This window comes from Perca fluviatilis, chromosome 5 (assembly GCF_010015445.1).
Source record: "Perca fluviatilis chromosome 5, GENO_Pfluv_1.0, whole genome shotgun sequence".
In the NCBI taxonomy this organism is placed as follows: Eukaryota; Metazoa; Chordata; class Actinopteri; order Perciformes; family Percidae; genus Perca; species Perca fluviatilis.
The window spans coordinates 12,281,623-12,303,417 of record NC_053116.1 but is presented as its reverse complement, the minus strand read 5'-3'; the positions used below and the strand labels follow the sequence as shown (position 1 = coordinate 12,303,417).

At 41.9% G+C, this 21,795-nt stretch overlaps 1 protein-coding gene across 3 annotated transcripts; it reads right to left on the bottom strand.

The window, feature by feature from the left end:
- Positions 1-179: 179 nt before the first annotated feature.
- Positions 180-19,991, bottom strand: si:dkey-70p6.1 (uncharacterized protein LOC570575 homolog). 3 transcript variants are annotated; one of them, XM_039801781.1, is made up of 8 exons: positions 19,575-19,991; positions 9,686-9,913; positions 8,572-8,629; positions 8,023-8,101; positions 6,066-6,529; positions 5,815-5,904; positions 3,427-3,561; positions 180-2,201 (listed from the first exon to the last, which is right to left on the bottom strand). In XM_039801781.1, exons 2-8 carry the CDS (start codon positions 9,817-9,819, stop codon positions 1,662-1,664), a joined length of 1,500 nt encoding a protein of 499 aa, XP_039657715.1. In that variant the 5' UTR covers positions 9,820-9,913; positions 19,575-19,991; the 3' UTR covers positions 180-1,661. The 3 variants fall into 3 exon arrangements, with proteins under 3 accessions (XP_039657715.1, XP_039657716.1, XP_039657717.1); XM_039801782.1 differs by having other exon boundaries at positions 19,823-19,991; XM_039801783.1 differs by lacking the exon at positions 5,815-5,904 and having other exon boundaries at positions 19,575-19,990.
- Positions 19,992-21,795: the final 1,804 nt, after the last annotated feature.

The following is a 21,795-nucleotide window of genomic DNA, read 5'->3' as shown; positions in this document are numbered from 1 at the left end:
CACAACATTAGCTGCCACATTTAACTTAGCTGGGCTTTCCAAGAACACACCGTAGCTTCATGGCTTCAAAAACAACAAACAGAATACACTGAAAAATTTACATTGCAGCTGTTTTTCGCAGTTTGTGTCACAAGATAAGTCATTCCAAAACACAATTAAACATAATAGAAAAAGATAGATTTCTTGACACTGATGATATATTTATTAGTCTTTCTCTTTTGTAATGTACATACACATTGCATCAACATACAGTATAATCACATTGTTTGATGGGGATATTTGGTCAAATGAAATCATCGTTATTGTCCAGGATTTGGGTGTAAATTTTATGAGCGTGTTCTCCTCGGGGTGATGCTCTGCCGCTAAGCAAAACCATTTGCTTCACAATTTTTGTCTTTTCTGCAATATTTTTAACACTGATAACAGAGAGAGGAGGGAGTGATGATGGGACATGGCGTTTGCTAATACACATCAGTTCTACTTTCCAAGCTGCACTATGGTGAAACCCAAGCAGATTCATATGACCACAAGGCAGCGACAGATGTCAGTGAGGACTGAGCAGAGAGGGGTGTGTGTGAGTGTGTGTGTGGGGGGGGGGGGTTGAGTGGGCTGTCTCCAACTTTTGGACTCGAGCAGTCCTCTTTAGTCTTGTTTCATCTGTACTGTGTGTGTGGTGAGAGAAAATAACCTCTCCTCTCTGCTGCACAGAGTCCCACTGAGCCAAAGACATCCTTAATCTAACTGGCTTTGAGCGCTACAGAATAATAAAGCAACACACACAAAAAAAATAAAAATTAACAACCAACGACAATAGAAAAAAAAAAACATTCATATAGAGATACCACACGACAGTGCTTGATTTTTTGTTTAGTTTTTTCCCTTTTTTTTTTAGCATGCAACTTGTAGCAGGCAAAGTGCAGAAACAGGATCAACAAAGTAAAACACTTCATTTACAGACGGCAGTGGAGACAGTGTTCAGTCCATGTAAGATGAAACATGACGGAGGGAAGTATCTGGTCGGTTTGTCAACATAATGATAGTCTAAATTAGTCGAAGCTTTTAGGAGGAATGCAAAATGTGTGCAGTTTTTATTATAATACTCTCATAATTGTTTCTCTCGGTCCCTGAGCGTTCAAGAATTTTGATTAGTAATTCATTCCTTTATATCATTTTAATTCCGTCCTGAATCACATCTTGACCAACTACAGGGAAGGCCTGTTCATGATAAGTGCTACCAAAAGATTACACACAACGCTGTGCCTTTTTCCCCTGATAAGAGTCCTGCTAGGACTATTTTTACCCGCTAGAATTGAGGAAGAATTTAGGCTTTTTTTACTTTATTGTGCTTTGCACATATGTATCAGTAAAATAGAAGTGCTACTGTTACCTGCAGACTGCTCTGCGATGGTCTTGTGCTCATTTATTATTCACTACCTTTGGATTCCTTATAAGGTTTTTAGATTGGACTTTGTGTTCAGCCCAGGTCATAACAGATCAACATTATTGCCCCGAGGCCTCGTGGGCCTGTGAGAGGCATGACGTTATGACTTGAATGTAAACAGTATGCATGGGTGAGCATGACAGGGGCTCAGCCGTCACTCCTTGTGGTGTTAGCTCAGCTCCTTGTGTGGAAGGATAGGGGTCACAGTGCAGCCGCCGCCTCAGAGCCCTGTCACGTACATCTCCATGCCGTCGTTGAAAGTGAAGATGGTGGTGGTGCTGGAGGTGGCGGAGCCCTGCTTCAGGTCGCCGATGCTCTCGTACAGGTTCTCCCCCGGCAGCAGCAGGGCTTTGGCGGGCAGGTGCTGTAACTTGGGGGTCTGCTGTGTGGGCGGCGGGGGAGGGGGCTGCTGCTGCTGCAAGGGCTGCTGGGCTTTCTTCCTCCTCGGCCGCAGGGTGGCACACGTGTTGGGGGGCCTCTCTCGCTTCCAGGCGCCGCCACCTTCCATGTTCTCATAGGCCAGATCGCACTCCTCTGTCCCGATGGACTCGTAGCAGTGGTCTACCAGGGGCCCTCCCACTGCTTTGCCCTCTTGAAGGGCCCACGTCTGGGGTTTGACCACCACACTAAACCCCCCGTCCCGGTCTCGGTCCCGGTCTCCGCGACCCAAGGTCCGGAAGCCAGGATTGGCTGGAGGAGACCCTGGCACGGCTCTCTTCTTCTTTCCTGGTTTACACACCTTGGAGTACATCTCCGCCACCTGCAGTCAAACAAGATGTCGCTGAGATTAGACTGTAAAAAAATAAAAAAAAAGGCTTGAAAGAAAAAGGAAACGCGCTTAACATTTTTGACAAGTTAAATCATGAGAAGATCAATGCATGTCTGTATGTTAAATATGAAGCTGAAGTCAGCAGCCAGTTAGCTTAGCTTAGCTTAGCATAAAGACTGGAAACCGGAGGAAATAGCTAGCCCAGCTGTCCAAAAGCAAGTAAATCTGCCTTCCATCACCTCTTAAACTCACTAATTAATATGTTATACATTGTGTGTTTCATCTGTACAAAAACTAAATTATGAAATTGATAAACTGGTTTTACGGGGATTAAGGGCTTGTTGTCACTAACCTGAGGTTGCCAGGCAACCAGCTGTAACTCTAGGAAGTCACTGTGCCACTGCGCTAAGAAATAGTCTGGCACATAATCCCCGTTAAAACTTTGGGTTTTGCTACAAATTAAACGAATGAGGTATAATGTCTTTTGGCAGATTAAGTTACCTTTGTACAAAACCAGGCTAGCTGTTCCCCCTGTTTCAAGTCTTTATGCTAAGCTAAGCTAATTCATATTTAATGGACAGACACGTTCTTCTAACTCTCTGTTTCAAAGTGAATAAGCATTATTCCCAAGAAATAGAATACTTCCTTTAATCTTTTAAAATATTCTGTCTGCTGGACGATAAGACTCTTTATGTCGCCTTGCTCATTATACAAGAAAAACATCAATAGGCCTATTGCGCAGTGATAAATGATAACACAGCTATTATATTTTGGTTTACATTGTACAAACTGAGCAAGGACGTGTCATTTCTGACTACCATCTTTATTTTGCAGTGGACTGAATGTCTCTTTGAGGATTTTTCAAGATACCTTCAAGAAAGTACTTTTGTTAAACGACCTTCTGGGTTTTAAAAGATCACCTGGCATTTATTTTTCACAAAACAAATGCTTAGATCAAATACGTAATACTGTACATGAGAGGCACAAACTGATGCTGGATTAAATACATTTAATAGTGATAAATAACTTGAGTGAAGTCCTCGGTCCAGCAGATACAGAATATGGAAACTGTAAATCAGTCTGTAAAAGTGTTTTGTCTAATATTAAAGCTACCTATAATCATAGGTTTAAGGGGGACATGGGGAACAGGGAGCTTCAACACAGTAACTTCACAAATAAACTAGGTTGATACACAGACTGAAAAGTCCTGGCTCACCACAGTGGCAGCCGGTTGTATATTCTCCACTGTGTGAGCACTTAGTGGTCCCAGGGCTTTAGTTTGGTGCATGATCTCCTCCTCCTCTGGAGGCTTCCAGATGTACTGCTCTCCGTTGCCCATGAACATCACTTCCTGTCAACAGAACAACAAATCGGGGCAGAGCTCGTCACATGTTCATCTTCTGTGAGTATTTGTGAATATAAAAAAATAGCCTTTTAAAAACAGAACGGACGATGGACGATGTTCATCAAAGACAAATTAACCTCTTTAAATACTCTTTTTGTAGCAAAGAGAGGGCATTAGAAATGTATTAGATTTATTTCACACAGTAATGAATAGATTTTCCCTGCAGGTGAAGGTTGTAACGCGAGGAGCTTACGGTATATTCTGGATGACTCAATTTCAACATGTTGCGTCATCCACAAGAACATCAGTGGTGAACAGCCCTGCGAGCAGACAGCGTACACATGTAAGCCTGTGACCTGTGTGTGTTACTGAACTCAGGTCACAGCAGATAGCACAACCCCACTGACCTCACGCAGGGCAGCAAATGGTCTCCCACTGTCACCTGGAGGGGAGCACAAAGCCTTTATGCCCACAGTAAAGGCAGACAGCCTGCCTACACTCATGCTGCTGCCAACATATGGAAGAGGTGACACCGTTGAGAGCACAAATATCCCACTATCACCAAGAACTCTTCGACAAATGGAACACATCTCATTGCCGGGACTTCAAAGTCAAATGTCTACAGAAGTGCTAAGATGACCTGGTGAAGCCGTGTGCAGAGAAAACTGCAGCGTTGGCACGATTACAACCGTGGAGATCCTCTGCAGCATCAACAGGAAATCTGACAGAAATACTAGTCTCCACTGTACCTGGACGACAGGCTGCATATTAATGTGTCATGCCGATGCTGACAAAGAGCTACACACGTAACATTAATTATAAAGACGTTTGTTACACACCTGAGCCTAACTGAGAACTAACAATCAAAACGAAGATCTCTGAGAGACTTTTCACACCAAACTGAGACACAAAGACTGTTTAAACAAGACTAACTAAGACCAACTCTAGTCCTACGTGAATAAAACAGCGCCCCCTTGAGGCCAATACGACAACAGCAGCAGGAAAAAAAACGTACAAGCGTACATTCCTGGTAGATTACTGTGTAATTCCAAAGCTATATTTTTACAGCTTACCAAGCAACCATCACGACCACAGGTAAAAAAGAAAAATTGTGATTATTGTGGTAACTTTCCAGAGTTATAAACTTATAAAGCGCTGTGCGGTGCTTTAAGCCTTCAAATTTATGGATCCGTTCCAGCGCAGCCCTGCGTTTTGTTAACACAGGGTTGTTTTCAGTCTGAACGCCTGCTACGAGTCTGCAGCCACGCCAGCAGCTCTGTGAGACACCAGCCTACTCGGGCACAGTTGTGCTTTGAGCTAAATGCTAACATCAGCATGCTCACAATGGCAATGTTCACCATGTTCACCATCTCAGTTTAGCATTTTAACATTTTGCTAACCCCAAAGTACAGCTGAGGCTGATGGGACTGTCATTATTTTAGCAGGAACTTGGTCATACACCATAAAAGTATTGGGCAAATGTTAGTTCTCACAACTCATCCTGAGGGCAGTATAATTTAAACCGATCCCATGGTTGCTAAGACATTTCACTTAAACCACAAATATCAACCTCATGCTAGAGGAAAAGTCAGGGGATCGCCAAAGTCAGTAAGAGTCATCCTCCGGGGAACATGAATGTCTGTACTGAACTTAATGGCAATCCATCCGATAGTGCTGGACTGACTGAATAACAGACCAACAGTTCCATCCATAGAGCCACACCAATAATGTGGATAATAGACACTTTTAGGGCCTTCCAGTAAAGTCAGTGCACAAGGCTGATCTCATCAGCCACTCCAGTCAGACCTCTGGAGAGCAACCTAACTTAGCTGTGAACTTCATCTCCCCCTCAGGTTTTCACTTCCTTCAGCCCATAAAACTGAATCCTTTACAACATTACCAGATGATGCTGTCTATGCCGAACACAAAGAAGATGTGTTATTGCCTTTGTTTTGAGTGGCATCAAATACAAGGCCACTGACTTTATGTGAGAAAAGTTCACCTATTTATATGAATAGTTCTTTTATTACATGTTTTCTGCCCTGTATTTAATCCCTTCCTATGAAAATAATCAAATTTAAAGACTTAATCTAATCCTTACAACCAATAAAAAATAATCTCTCACCAGAAATAATCTGTTTTTAAGGTTAAAAAGTTACTTATACGAATCCTAAATAACACAATGTTAAAACCAGTTCACCCCAGTAAAAGAACTTTTTTATTTTTTACTTCAACAATCTTAACATAAAGTCCACTTACTAGCTTTTCCACTTTCAACTGCATCTCATGGTCTTCATCAGCGTATGGAGTTTGCCCAGTTGTCATGGAGATGAGATGCAGCTGAAAGTGCTAGAGAAAAGCTATTAGTAAGTGCACCACGTCCTCGTGGGAAGATATTTTTCACTACTGTACTACGTATTGAATGTATGACATGTAAAGCTCAATAACTGTTTTGTAAACAATTTAAATTAATCAGATGAAAAAAAAAAAAAAAGAGTTCCTCTACCAACCTTTGGGAACGCAGGGACGTTGAAGGCATCCACATTTCTACGGGGCAACTTTGTGCTATGGGGGTGCGGCGGAGGAGGGGCGGGATGTGACGGCGGGGCGTGTCGTGGAGGCGGCACCGGCGGCTCCACCATATCCGTCCCGCTGTCCCTCTTTTGGGGTGCCTTGTCGGCCTTCCTCAGCTTCCTGACGCACGCGTACTCGGCCGTCTCCGGAGGGTGAGGGGGAGACATGACCTGGGCCTCGGGTTCGGGTAGCCCTCCTTCCACGTCGCCGTCTGGGTCTGGGGGCGCCGGGGTGTTGGCGGGGACTGCCGGAGGGGCCGGGGTGTCCGTCTGCCCGGCCCTGCCTACCATGGCGTACAGGGCATCGTCAGTACGTGTGGTGGAAGAGCTTCGGCCCACTTCAGAGTAAGTGTGCTCTCCGTCCTCTCCAGTCCCGGAGGGGATCTGGGGAAGCTGCCTGCCTTGAGAACGAAGGTCAGAGTTAGACCTGCTGGGCAGCAGCAGAAGGTCCGTACCTTTCTTTTTACATGCCTCTGAATGGCACAGACGGGCCGATGCCCACCATAAAACAGAACTCACATACGTTTGCTCTTCTTGTACTGAACAAACATTTGTGAACATGAATAAATCTCTCGCTGGTAGAGAGAGGAAATCTGGAGCTGACAGTGAACTGGGAACTGACGTAGATGTTTTGAGAAAACGCGTCCAAATTGACTTCATTCCACTGCAGTGGAAACAGGACATATGCTTATATTTCTTCAAACCCTCTCAGGCTACTGTCACTGTGCCCACAAACACAGTTCCCTGTTGACTGTCAGTGATGGAGCTCCAGGACTTGTCTTGGCTCTCTGATTTCTGTCTTTGAGAGAGAAAGAGATGCATGTCCATAAATCAAGCTTGATCAGTCCAGTGGAATAAGGCTGAGTTGTGAAGGTAATGGGAATTCTGTTTTAGGGTAAATTGCATTTATGGTTTTACATGAATTTAAGGCCGGATCAGACACGGAGCACGTGGAGGAAAGTGTGCGGTGACATCACGCAAATGTTAAGCGTTGACCTAAATGTTTATTTACATTATCTGTTGTTTTTTTTGGACTCCAAGCCATTTATTATGAGGACGAGCCAAATTAGAACATGCTAGGGTTACTTGTCATTTATCTGCAGCTTAATTTTCCGATTTTTTCGCCAATTCACAGACTATAGTGATTCTGTTGGGTGAAAACCTTGTATCTCCACTGTTTATGATTTTCATGCTTTAAAATAAGCGTGAAAATGATTTCTTCTTCTGAGGCTTTTACTCAAGTCCTGTACTTACGTACAATTTTGACAAACTTGTACTTTATTTGAGTATTTTCTATTTTATATCACTTGATACTTCTACTCCACTACATTTCAGAGGGAAATATTGTACTTTTAACTGTACAGTTATTTGACAATTTGATGCAGTATGCTGCAGTCATTTATACCACTATTCTACCCAGTAGTATACAAAGTATCTAAAATATGCTCCACATTGGTCTTACATGTTAAAAACAGAATTATTATACAGATTAAAATATTTTATTACACTTTGAAAGGAGCCATTCTGTATAACAGGTACTTTTACTTTTGATACTTTAAGTACATTTCGCTGATAATACTTATGTTCTTTTACTTAAGTAACATTCTGAATGCAGGACTTTGACTTGTAATGGAGTATTTTTAGACTGTGGTATACTACTTTTAGTTGTAAAGGATCTGAGTACTTCTTCCACAACTGCATGCTCATGTGGTTGAGAAAAACTTTCAACTTCAATTCTTCAAGAATTCCCTTTGATGAGGCAAAAACGTGCTCTGTCATGTAGCTAAAAACATGACCAGGCTGTTTAATTTCATTAAGGAGACGTTTTTCACAAGACAACAGCAAGGTACAGTACAGCACAGGTCAGGATTTGTTACGTGAAAGATGCACTTACTTTTGCCATTGCAGTTCATCTTGTTCATCTCAGTGTCTGATTTACTGATGGAGCGCAGCTTCGACTGCCTGAGTATACCCTGACAACACACACACACACACACACACACACACACACACACACACACACACACACACACACACACACACACACACACACACACACACACACAGAAAGCCAGTTAACCCTTGTGTGGTCCTTCGGGTCCCAGTGACCCGAAGGACCACACAAGGATTATGTACTTCCGTTACTTTGTTGAGAATTGCTCTCTAAACAAGGGTTAATACAGCACCTTAGTTCTTGTTTGTACAGCATTTTGGTCAGCTTAAACTGTGTTTAAATGTGTTCTAGAAATAAACTTTACTTACTTACTTTACAAGAAACAGGGTTTAGAGAGCAATTCTCAACAAAGTAAAGGGAAGAACATAATCCTTGTGTTGTCCTTCGGGTCACTGGGACCGAATGATATTGTGCCCTGGTGAATTAAGTTGCTTCAACAATCTCTGCTGCAACACAAAAAAATGGAGGAGCGTGTTGCCTGATACCTACCATGTCCATGAGACGGTGTTTTCCACCCTCGCCGGGAACATTGTGTGTCTTCCCCTTCCTGTGGTAAACACAACTGCTCTGTCACACAGGTTGACACTTAGTACAGTGATGGACTGTGTGTGTGTGTGTGTGTGTGTGTGTGTGTGTGTGTGTGTGTGTGCGTGTGTGAGAGAGAGAGAGAGAGAGAGTTTGAGTCACTGTCCATGTGTGTCTTAGTCATCTTATGACTGTGTGTGTGTGTGTGTGTGTGTGTGTGTGTGTGTGTGTGTGTGTGTGTGTGTGTGTGTGTGTGTGTGCGTGAGAGAGTTATTTGCTTGTAAGTGCCAGTGGTGGTAGATTTACTCGAGAACTGCACTGAAGTACAAATCTGAGGTACTTTACTTTAGTATTTCCATTTTAAGATACTTTATACTACTCCAAGAGGCAAATATTGCACTATTACACTATTACTTCACTACATTTATTTGACAGCTTTAGTTACTTTGCAGATTCAAATTATAAATACAAAATGTAAATAAACTAATAAATAATATTTTTTGTAGATTAAGATGCCCAGCAGTATATAAAGTAGTAAAGATTAGCTCCACATTTACCAGCTGCAACATTAGTGATGCTTACACATTAATGCACCAATAATTGTTATACAGTGATATAATATATCTGAAATGGGCCATGCTGCAAAATGCATACTTTTACTTTTAAGTATATTTTGATGCTGATACTTTTGTACTTTTACTTGATTAAGATTTTGAATGCAGGACTTTTACTTGTAACAGTATTTTTACACTGTAGTATTGCTATTTTTCTTAAGTAAAAGATCTGAATACTTCCTCCGCCACTGGTCACAGGGGACATTTTACTGCAATACCTTTACTTTAGATACTGTAAGTACATTCAGCTGATGACACTTCTGTACTTTTGCTTAAGTATTTTGAATGCATGCTTGCAATGGAGTATTTTTACGTTGTTGTATTGCTACTGCTACTTTTACTTAAGTAAAGGATCTGAGTACTTCCACCACTGATGCGTGCATACTGAGTGTGTGTGTGTGTGTGTGTGTGTGTGTGTGTGTGTGTGTGTGTGTGTGTGCGCGTGTGCGTGTGCAGTGCCTCACCTCTGGCAGCCCACGCAGAGCACCACGATGAGGATAGTAACAACAAAGGCTGAGGCAGCAGCGATAGCACCCAGCAGCAGGACCTTGCCGTAGGGAGGAGCCGTGAAGTTCAGCCCGTCCTGCATGGAGGCCATGTGGGAGCGCTGACGCTCACTTGCTCTCACACACACTCACACTCACACCCTTACAACTCATCCACGCAGGGAAGTACCACGGTCTCACTGGGATCTGCAGCGAGAAGGCACAGAGTGGTGCTTAATTACAAAATGATCTAACCTTTACGAAACATTTAGTAGGTCAACAAAGCAGCGGAACCAGAAGTCAAATATTCACAGTGAAGGGAAGCAGCAGTTTGAGAAGATTCGAAAAATCAGTGTGCTGCCAATTAAGATCTGGATCCGAGGATATCATCAAACATGTTTCTTTGTCATGGCTGTTGATGTGTTTTCATCTTTGTACTATATGTGTAATTGTTGTCTACCTCTGTGTGAATTTTGCTTTTCTTTTTGTTTTGAGCGGAGCTGCTCGTGAACGCAAAATGAATTTTCATTGTAAACTGACTAAAGAGTTGTATCGTATCGTAAGAGGGAAAGTGAGAATTCTCACCCGGTGCTGAAGCAGTGAAGTGAACAGACATTACGCCTCTGGCATGTGCTTCTGCTTTACCTTGTTGGAGGGATTACTGAGATCTGTGTCACACTTACATAGACATCAACAGCATACCTGCTCACCAACAAAGATTTGCAAGTATCTGGGTCTGCAAAGCATAAAAGTGACCTATAAAGTAATCCAACAATTCTACTAGTTTGACACTTTGCTTTATAACTGAAAAAATATATATATCTGAACGCTGAGAGTCTCTGATGTTGCTGCTGCAATGCATATGTGTAAATACACACTTCCCATGGTTTGAACCATTCATACAAGAGCAAACATACATATTGAGAAGGTGCGATGAGTCACAGCCAAAGCTGAACATGCCAGCAGGCAGAGTAAACGGAAGGAGACGAGTGAAAGCAGAGCGAGCAGACAGAAACATCTTTTTTTGCTTCTCCTCTACCCCTCGCTTCTTGCCAGATCATTTCATATTTGGCAGTGAAATATGTTTCAAATAAACAATAAAAAAAACACCAAAAAGACCAAACAACAAGCCTGTTTTTAATCTCTGTCAAATCATCCCATCTGTCTACTGTGACAGTGTGTTTTCATGTGTGTTTATTTGTCACTTGTCCATCAGCAACAACAAGACAGAGCAGCAGGCTGAGAGAAACATACCGCCTGGTTTCATCCAAAGTCTTGTTGTTGTTGGGATGATGATACTAGACTGTCTGTATACGTCTGTCCAAATGTCTTTCATGTATTTATTCATCTTATAATGACAGATTATCTTCCAAAAAGAAAAAAAAAAAAACCTTCATGATGAATCTCGTACTTTTAGGCAAACTCATCCTCAATCCTCCTCGCCAATGATCAAATCTGACACTTTTTTTAGTATTAGATTCCACATTGATCCTTTCAGGCAGAATTTAATCTTCACAGTCCAAATTACTCTAATAATTTGTCTCTGGTGAAGCATGTGTATCTTCTCTGAAGGTTAACCAAAGCCTTGGACACCTCAAGACTGTTGGTGTCTTTTTGCAGCTCAGATAGTTTAGCTTTAGCGCTGCAGTAGAGATCTGTGAAGTTAGTGAGGCCTAATAAGGATTAAAGCAACCCAAGTTTCTGGTACGCTCTTCTTCACTATAATCGTCGGTTCATAACCTTGTTATTTGGGTAAACTTAATTTGGGGTTCATTATGCATTATCCCAGATAGATCTCATCCACTAAAATCGCACAAAGATGTATGAATCAGCCAGATTGTTGCACACATTTATGTTTTATCCATATATTCCTTGAGTGCAGCCAGGTCTGCTGATTTAGGCCATACCCACGCCAGTTATGCAAATCCTACTTTTTGTTATCTAGTCCATTTTCTGTCACCCAAGTGGAGCCATATATATGTTATCATAAAAGACTCCCTGGAGTCTGATTATTGACAAAAAGATGTGTATATTTAGAAGTGTTCAGGACGACAGTATGTTTTGTGTACCATCTTCCACAGAAGTAAAAGCCGTCAGCCTGTCTCGCCAATCTATGGCCAACAGATTTGCCTGCTCAATCTGGCACACGTACCAAAATGTAGCACTATTTTCCGCTGTCTTTAATTTTTTTAAATTCTCGTACACCATGTCCATCAAATGTGGCATATCATCTCTGGACCCCCTTAAGAAAAAAACGAAAATCACACCAAGCATTAGCAAGGGTTGCTATACATTTCTACTGTTTTGACTATCCAGACTGTATGACAACATTAAGCATCTACAGCCGTGCTAGTGGCTGTACTTAGACACAGTGGTGCTTTGAGCTAAATTAAGTCAGTCTTAACGCAAAGTCCTCCGATGGAGTTCATTATATTTTAGTTACATCTCCAACATAGGTCAATAAAATGACATTGAAAGTATACTAATCAGTCAGATTGTTGCACACTTTAATGTTTTATCCACATATTCCTTGAGTCCGGGTCTGCTGATTTAGGGTACAGCCATTCCCACCTGGCTGGAGGGGCGGGTCTGTGTTTGACTGACAGCAGCTTGCATTTGCAGGACCACACACCAGCATCGAACTAGTCAGAGGGGACATTTGCAGGTATGTTTAGGCTACATGTTGTTTAATGTGCTGCAGCTGTACAGCTAATTAGCTATGTAGCCTGCAAACTGACATTAGCAGTGCACTTTTCACTTTTCAGTGAATGTTTGTGTGGTTGCTCGTTCAACAAGCTAAGGTGCAGGATAAGACGTGTGTTCTTAACCCTAACTGTGGAGGAGAAACAGTATACTGTTGAATTAATGCAAAATTAGAGGGCACCATCATGAACCAAAAAAAATAAATAAATTTTTCTCTTTTAGTTTCTGACACAGCACAAGTGATTTACATAGCAGATATGTATGCTGTAGCAGACAAAACTTATTCAATTTAATTGCAGTTAGACTTTAACACACTTTAACACAGGCCCCGTTTACACGAAGGGAAGACGCAGAGATTTTCCTGCGGTTTGGCCTCTCATTTACACGAAAACCCCATTTTTATCACAGAAAACGATTATTTCTAAAAACTCCGACCAAAGTGGAGATTTTGGAAAACTTCGTTTGCACGTTTGCATGTAAACTGAGACAAACGGGGGTTTAGGCAGCCGAGAGAGAGAAAGAGGACGTGATTGGTTGCTGTTGTTGCAATTGTCGGGATTCTGATTGGCTAACGTGGGCTTGAGCTTCTCGTTACACTGCCACCTACAGGTCTGGCGTGCTCTTGACTGCGTTGACGGCATATATACTCGGGTACATATAAACGAACACTTTTCTGAAAACCGAGAGGTTGAAATGTCCGTTTATGAAAATAGCCGGCCACGTGTAAACGTAGCATCAGTAGATGGTGTGGTCTCCACTGCCTCTATTTTAATGTTAAAGGTTAATCTATGTGTATTTTCCCCTTGATCTTTTATTTTCTTCTTTGTGAATGTTTCTTCTTTTCTACGAAAGTATTCAGAGCATATTCTTTGACTGACTTTCACACTGTATCTGCAGAGACAGGACAAACGTGTATCAGACTCTGCAGAAGTTGTGCAGATTTGGGGGTAATTTGCATTTCTTTGAGAAGATCCAGCCACTAACCAAACTGTTCTCAGCATGAAATCCAATTTGGACAAAATTTCATACACAGATGTCTTGGTGGTTCTTTGCACGATGCTTGTAGTTTTCTTTGTAAGTTCAAGGCAACATGACCAGAAACAACTGCTTGGTTTCCTGGTTCAAATTAAACCAGCGTTAGTTACTATTAACACGATCTAAGTCATATTTTATAGGGGTGTGCACGATTCAAGCTCTACCGATTCAAAATCGATTCATAGAATTCCAAAAATCAATTCATATTTTTTTTTTTTTTTTTTAGTGGCGTGTATACTATTGTCCTGAAATGAGTTTAGCTCGCCATTCCCATAGATGGCGTTGCGTCAAATTCACACTGACGCCTGGGCACTCTTCTTCAAAAGAAGAACAAGTGCAGCAGAAGTAGTTTAGTCGGCACAAACAATGGCAAACCTCACTGAAAGAATTATTCAACCTGCTCCATCCTCATTGAAGGCGAGAGTTGGGGCACATTTCGGCTTTTATAACCTCGAGGGGAAGACGGAACTTGATAGGAATTGTGCTATATGCAGGCTTTGCAAAGCGAAAGTTAAGTATTTTGGAAACGCCACAAACTTGAGAACTCACATGGTACGCCATCACCCGGAGATTAACATTAAAGACGTGGACGAACAACAACCTAAAGTACCTCCTCCTAACATGCCAGTCAACCAACGCACTCTTTCAATGCTCTATACTCCCACCGAACTCTAAACGAAAAGCTCTTTTTATTTGTTTTATTTTATACTTGAATTAAATGTATTTGAAAGCTGGCCAAAGCTTGGCACTTTGCAGTTTTTAGTTGCACATTTTTTTTATTTTTGTATGAAGACATATAAAGTAATATCAAACTACATTTAATTTGTTGTGTTTCTTTTCTTTTAAATTGTATGTCTACTGCAATCGCAGTAGAAAAGTAACTACATTTACATACTGGGAATAATTTTTTTAATTGAGAATCGTTTTTTGAATCGAAAATCGATTTTGAATCGAATCCTGAGCCTAAAAATCAATATTGAATCGAGTCGTGACATTTTCTGAATTGTGCACCCCTAATATTTTTACAACACTAAATATCCAACATAATTACATACTTCTTTGAGCATGTCTAAAGAGCAGCAAACACGTTTTCCCAGCATGTCTGTCAAAACTATTTGGGGTATTTTAACAGCAGCCAGCAAACATGTCAAAGATTTCACAGATCTGCTTTAAATGCCACCAATTCATCCAGCACCTTCAACAGAACACTTCCTGAGTGAGTCTGACATATTATGCTGGATTTAAAGAACCTGTGAGGCAATGCTCGTTTAATTCACAGTTGTGTCAGTGTAATTATATCTGTGCTGATTTGACAACAGAGCCGAGGAGTGGAGATGGAGAGGGTAATGAGAGAGAAGAAAGGGGGAAAGGTGTAGGTGTGGAGAAAAGAAAGGAGAGAGAGGAGGGGAGGAAGACATGCGTGGGAGTCCTGTGGCAGGTGTTTGAAGACGCTGAAAGCAGATGATGAGAGGAGGCTGTCACATTTCCCAACAAGGTTTCCCGGCCTCCCTTCCCCTTCCCTGTCTCATTGAGTGTGTCCTCACCTCCCTACCCATTCTTCTCTCCCTCTTTCCCCCTGCCTCCGCCTGCGGTGTTCAGTCAGAGTGACGCCTCAGCACTGCAGTGTAATCTCTGGCCCTAGAGCTGCCTCACACGAGCCAACCAATTGGACGTAGCGCTTAGAGCAAGAGCAAGAAATGGCCCTTCCCTGGCTGATTTTTCTGCTAAACAAAACCCCTCTCCGTAAGCAACAGAGAGCCCCCCCCATCTGTCTGTGGCGCTCAGTGTGCTCGTTACAAACTACCAGCAAATACCTGCAGCTGTAGATTTGCCAGGTGTTGCCCTGGCCGTGTATCACAGACCAGAAGGCTACTTACACTGAGAGGGGGGCCGTATGGCGAGGAAACTGGAGCATCAGCGATCATTAAAATGTGGTTTCTTTACTGAATCACATGCATTGCATGTAGGGATGCAATGATGTGGATATCGGGCCGAAACTGTCTCAAATAGCTGGTTTATCTGTGACAATGCGGCCAATCTATTCAATTCAGTGTTGACCAATTTGGTGCTGCATCTAAAACGTATACACTTGAATTTTAACTCCTGTTAATTTTGAAGATTCTTTACCAAGTTGCTGGTTCACAATTTATTATTTGAATAATAAATAAGAATTCCGTAAATTTATATCTATGTATTTGTTTGCTAGCAATGTTTAAGTCAGGTCTGATGTTGCCTTACACATAGAAAAACGATCCCGTCACGTCCACACAGTGAGCCATACAGCTTATTAATTAAACATATTGGATCGGGACTCGGTTTTGGCCGATACCCAAAGCCCAGGTATCGGTATCGTATCGGGACTAATAAGTCAGAACGGTGCATTGCTATGGTCATAAACCAAGTAAAGTAAAATATAAACAAAATAAAAGTTCACCATTGGAACAAAATTTTAGCAAATAAAGCCTGTAAATGTTTGAAAGCTCTGAAAGCTAGTTAGTGGACCTTTGAGCTTATATTATGTTGCTGCATATCAAATATACAGATTTCTATTTCTTCTCTTCTAGTGCCAGTGGACACACAGGAGACTAGCGATTATTTTCGTCATTGATTAATCTGCCAATTATTTTTGGATTAATCATTTGGTTCATGAAACACTGGAAACCAACATAAAATTGGCTGTTTTGTTTGAGCAACAGTGTAAAATATTAAAAAATATTGTATTTTCTATCACATAAGATAAAAGACAAGCAGTAAACACTCAGGAATGAGAAGCTGGAATTGAGAAGCATTTGTAATTTTTAGTATACAAATCGAGTAATCGATTATCGAATAGGTGCCGTCCAATTGTTTTGTCTGTCAATCGACTAATCAACTAATCATTGCAGCCGTTCACATATTATGTTGGGTACAGGTGAATGAATGAATGAATGGATGAAAGTTTGGGTCACAACAGTTGCAATGTGGACGACTGTAGAGCTGATTAGCCGACAATTAGCTGATGAACAGAAAATGATTTTGATGATGACTTGTTTAGGTCATTTTTCAAGCTAAATTATTAAAATCTGATAGGGCTTATTGATTAATCTGTTGATTGTTTTCATAATTGATTGATGAATTACAAGTAACAATCACAAACGGCAAATGTATTCAGTTTATAATGATAGAAAACAGAGACAAGCAGAACATCCTCACATTGGAGAAGCTGGAAAACCAGAGAATGGATGACTTAAAGCTCCATTGTGTAATTTTTGGAGTTGATTCTTAGCAAAACCCCCTTTGTTCTTTCACAAATATGTGCTCATTCATGTGTAATTACTTCCATCAACTAATCAAAGTGTTCTTGTAAGCGTAGAATCTGTCATTCAGAATCATTCAGAATACATACGAGCAAGTCGCTCGAATGGCGGCAGCCATGTAGCGCCTCCATCTTTAAAATACATTAGCCAAAGAGGGACATACCTCCACCTTTCGTGCTTTACACTCAGTGGCACCGTGACGACTGCCAGCCGGGAGATTACTCACGACTGCCGGCAGATTTGAAAGCCTATTGAAGATGGAGGATCACACCTATTCTCAAGGACATGTAACGGAGTCCCTCATCATCCTTGGAGAGTGTCTCTTTAGTTTTTCTTTGCCTAGGCGGTCTCACTGATCCACTGCTACCGGCTCTGTCTTTTGGTTTTTCTTTACCTTATTTCCCTCTTCCTTTAGCTTTCCCTCGCACCTCCGTCGCATCAACTGATCTCTGACTCTGCTCACGGAGAAAAATATGTAGCCTACGCTGTAAACATTGCCTTACACTATTAATCTCATACAATATACAGAACGGACAAATCTTGGCACCGTAGGAGTTAAAACGCGCTCGGAATGGGAGGGGCTACAAAGTAACATTCAGTTGGTTGTCATATACAATTTCCCCGCTAGATGGGTGAAATTCTTACACAATGTAGCTTTAAACGATTAATCGACTATCAAAATAGTTGCCAATTAATGTTCTTTCGATTAAATAATCAATACACAATTCTATCTGATGGTTCCAGCTTCTTAAATGTAAGAAATGTGTTGCATCTCTTGTCTTATTATATTAAAAAAAAAGATTTGCTTTGGATTTCCAACTGTTCCTCAGACAAAATAAGACATTTGAGGACATCACGTTGGGCTCTGGGAAACGTGATTGAAATGTTTCACTGTTCTCTGGTGTTTTAGATTCTATCAACTTGAGCACTATTAATCGATTATTGGAGAAAATAACCATTAGTTGCAGTCCTGGATTACTGATTGAATGAACATATCACCTGTTAACTTTGATCCAATCTCAACATCTCAATCTTTAAAGACATTAAAAACATGCTGGGTGAAACATTTGACCAATCAGATCAAATTTTAGAAAAAAAAAAAACAGCACATCATTTTGTCTTTTTGTCAAACAAAATTAATGCTACTGATACTCCAACTCTTAAAAACAATAACAAAAAAAAATGTTTATGGTTTCTGCTTACGGCACAAAAGTCAAACATGGAAATCTGTTGTGTTATCCTCATAAAAAGCATTTTCTAAGGGACACATTTCGCCCTACAGTGTTGCAATAAGTCGGATTTTAATTTTCTAGGAACATGCACTACATTACATGTGTTCATTATTAATAATACGGGAGCTCATCTCCACAAACCCAGCCAGCCAGCAGTGGCCTCTCTGCCGAATCTGCTCAGGTTTTGATAAACCACCTGGGAGTTCAAGTGGAGCAAAACCCTCACCCTCTGTGTGACACAAATAACAGCTGTGTGTGGGTGTGTGTGTGTGTGTGTGTGTGTGTGTGAGAGAGAGAGAGAGAGAGAGATGGGGGGAGAGAGGAGAGAGCTATTGTGTGAGAATGTGAATTAGGTCAAATGTTTGCTTGCAACAACGATTAACCAAGCCCCCGTGAGGAAGAAAGCTGAGGCTCTGTCTTTATCTGGGCAACGCTGCCGCTGATACTAACACCGCCTGACATTATTCACAGCAAATTATACAGAATAATGTCTTGTGATGAGATGATTCACATCCTTTCCAGCAGCTTTGAAACAACAAGAGAGGTGCTGAAAGTTAAAAAGGGAAATCATCATCAAGGTTTTTACACTGTGGATCTATTTAGTGAAATCCTCCATGAAGGCTTGTGTGTAACCTATATCTGTGGAGGTTGTATGTATGTATATATGTAAGTATGTATGTGGCTCATGATGGCACCCACTCAGCAGGCATCAATCTCACGCTGGGGTGACGGTTCGGCTGCCCGGCTCGCCGCGCCTCTGGGCTCTGACACCTCCAACTGCAGTGATGCTGACAACAGGTTACAAACCTCAAAATGTTGCCGGCTCTCAGACACAAAACCATGCAGGCTGTGAAGATGGGTAAAATAAAATGCCTGTGCAGGAGGAGGCTATACATGAAGAATTTCAAGCATGATGCAGTGTGCTTTTATCATTGTTTCATTAAGCCTGTAGCAACACAGGGTTTTCCCTTTCTCCTTCTCTTCTTCTCCTCTAATCATCAAAGCGTTTCCGATTCATTTCCAGATCAAAGTGAGGATGGTAAAGGATGTTGTGTCCCTGAGGTCAGCTGGCAACTTACACGACAAAGCCAGTTCCCCACACCCCCCCTATTTATGAGTGAGGGAGGAGGGGTGGGGTGGGGGGGGGAGGCTGCAAATGTTAACGGAAGGTCTAACGTTAATTATCTTTATGCTTCAGAGTCAGCAGGGATACCACACAGAAAACAAAAATGATTGGAGGCTTCCTGTGCCTTCCTCTCATCAAATCACAATGAAGTTCTCTGATGAATCCGTTCATTTGGGGCTTTAAATCACAAAAAGGCAATGCAGTAACGCTGAGGTGGGTGCACACGTGTCTGTGTGTTAAATGTATGACCAGTGGAGATGAAGAAAAGGGCAGGGCGAACACAAAGAAAGAAAGACAAAAACCGGCAGCGGTGGGTTACATGTCCTGGATGAATAAAAGATGCTGTGTACCAACTGCGTGTGCAGCTTATCGAGCTGAATCTATAGGCACATATGCATGACCCCCATCCTCCCTCCTCCCTCCAGCCTGTCACATAGCCACGGGTACAGAGCATTGCGCTATATCCCTGTACTCACTCAGCTCAGAGATTTTGGGAGGCGCAGCATCAACCCTGGTCGCTTCATTTAGTTTCTGCTTCCCCTCGGACCAGGCGCTCCCCGCGAGCATAATCAATCAAAGGCGAGAACTTGGCTTTCTTGGGCTTCAGAAAACAGGAATGCAGCATATTGCATGTGACATCCTTTAAGCGCCCGCTGACCCGCTTGTGCGCCCCGTCCGCGCGCCTCTGCTCCCCAGCCAGAAGGGAGGCTGGGAAGTGTCTAACCTGCTCGTGTGCTGCTGCCGCCGCCGCCGCCGCCGCTGCTGCTGCTGCTGCTGCCGCTGCTGCCGCTTTCTCCAGTGTTATCTCCAGGTTTTCTCCTCCACAATCCCTCAAGCCCCTTCCATCTGTACTCGCATCCCCTCGGCTCAGCTACTGTGCTTCCATGTGACACAGGCAGAGCTGGAGACCCCCCAATTTTGAATTTGTCTTTTGCTTCTAGCGTCATCTCTCGGAAGGATGAGGAAGCGCGGGTGTTTAGTGTCTAATAAATTAAAAAGGAGTCTAATAAAACTAAAAGGATTTCTCAGTCCCTGAATAAGAAGAGACCATTTAGAATCTGCACTATTTGGACACTCTGGGTCTAAATTACACTGCCTCTTTTTTTTTTTTTTTTTGCACAAGGAATTTAAAATGTTCTGTTGAAATTCTTATTATTATTGTGTGTTGTGAGTGCTTGTTTTATTTGGCTTATGAGTCCTTAAAAAACCTGCAAGAAGGTTGAATCAGAGAAACCCACACGACAAGAGGTCAGACTGTTGGTTGCAGCCTTTATTGATCTCTTCAAATACGAGAATGAATTTATGAAATGAAATTACATTGGATCAATGTTAACATCACGACCCCTGTAAGAGCCTCTGCCACTCATAACAGTCATGACTCCTTATCAGGCTACATGTTTGCCTTTTCACGTTAATACAAGTTATTCAAGAAAAGTATACTAATATCATAATGTCTGACAGGTCGTCTTATTTATCTTAGACATATTTACAAGTATAAATGTTGTAAAATATATAAAAGTAGGCCAGTAATGTTTTGTTTTAACCTTGCCACTCACACACCTTTGAAGCCAATAAAGCTCTACCGCTCTCTATCATCACCTACTGGCGTCTTCGGAGCACTGCAGGAGTCAACCGCCTATCAGGGTGCAGTAGACGGTGTTGCTGTATGAGGGTCAATCCATGCCACAGTGAGGGAGAAACAAGAATGATATGGGGAGAGGTCTTTTAAAGATAGAAACTGACTGCATTAGTCCTCTCAGCAAAAGAGTCATTATAGACATTATAGAGAGCCGAAGTCACTCCCCTTCCGGTGGACCTCATGGGACCTTAAAGGAATACGCCACCGTTTGTTGAAATAGTTCTAATCACGGTCTACCCTGGCTGTAGATAGGTGGGCCAACGCATTTTTGGTCTCAGTGCAAGTAATTAGGTTGTTTTTTTTTGTCTTTTGTTGGCTCACTTTTACTCACAACATGCTAACCGGCAACATAGGATTCCATTCACTACGCTAAGCTAACTAGCGGCGGCGCTGCCAGTGTTGCACCGGACTAAAACAATGCATGCGCAAAAAATGCGTTGGCCCGCCTATCTACAGCTAGGTGAGACTGTGGCGTATCCCTTTAACTCAGAAAAAATATGAACGGTAGTGAACGGGGAGAAGCAAATTATTTTTTGATCCCGTTTCAATTGAGCCATGGATTACAAATATGATGTTCAACCTCAGAAAGTCTCAGTTAGCCGTAGGTTTGTCATAGTACCACTTAGTTTAGTGTGAAACCGCTCAGTGAACTACATCTCCCGTCTCACACAATTTACGTCACCTAGCTTGATGCTCGGCTTGCTCGCTAGCTAGCTAGCTTAGCTCTGTTTCACAACACGTGTAATGTTATCTTACCTGCTGTGTTTTATCCAGTCAAGTGTTTTAAGCAGAGAAGCAAAAGAACAAGCGAGATCCTTTGCTCATTAGAGTAACGTTACATCCCCGGTACGATACACACACAGACATCGTAGCTTCAGCGAGACGTCATCCATGAGACATTGAAGTGTAGTAGTCTTTCTAATTACGTATTTTCACAGTCTTATACTTCAACAGTTTAACAATAAACTGAGACTTTCTTCGGTTGAAAAATGTTTTAAATTGACGAACATCATATTTTTAATCCATGGCTCAATTCAAACGGGATCAAAAAATAATTA

Coding starts and splice junctions, on each gene's coding strand:
- si:dkey-70p6.1 (XM_039801781.1), bottom strand. CDS start 9,819: ATGGCCTCCATGCAGGACGGGCTGAACTTCACGGCTCCTCCCTACGGC. Junction 6,530..8,022: donor GATGAACTGCAATGGCAAAA/GTAAGTGCATCT, acceptor TTCGTTCTCAAG/GCAGGCAGCTTCCCCAGATC. Junction 2,202..3,426: donor TACAACCGGCTGCCACTGTG/GTGAGCCAGGAC, acceptor GTTTGACTGCAG/GTGGCGGAGATGTACTCCAA.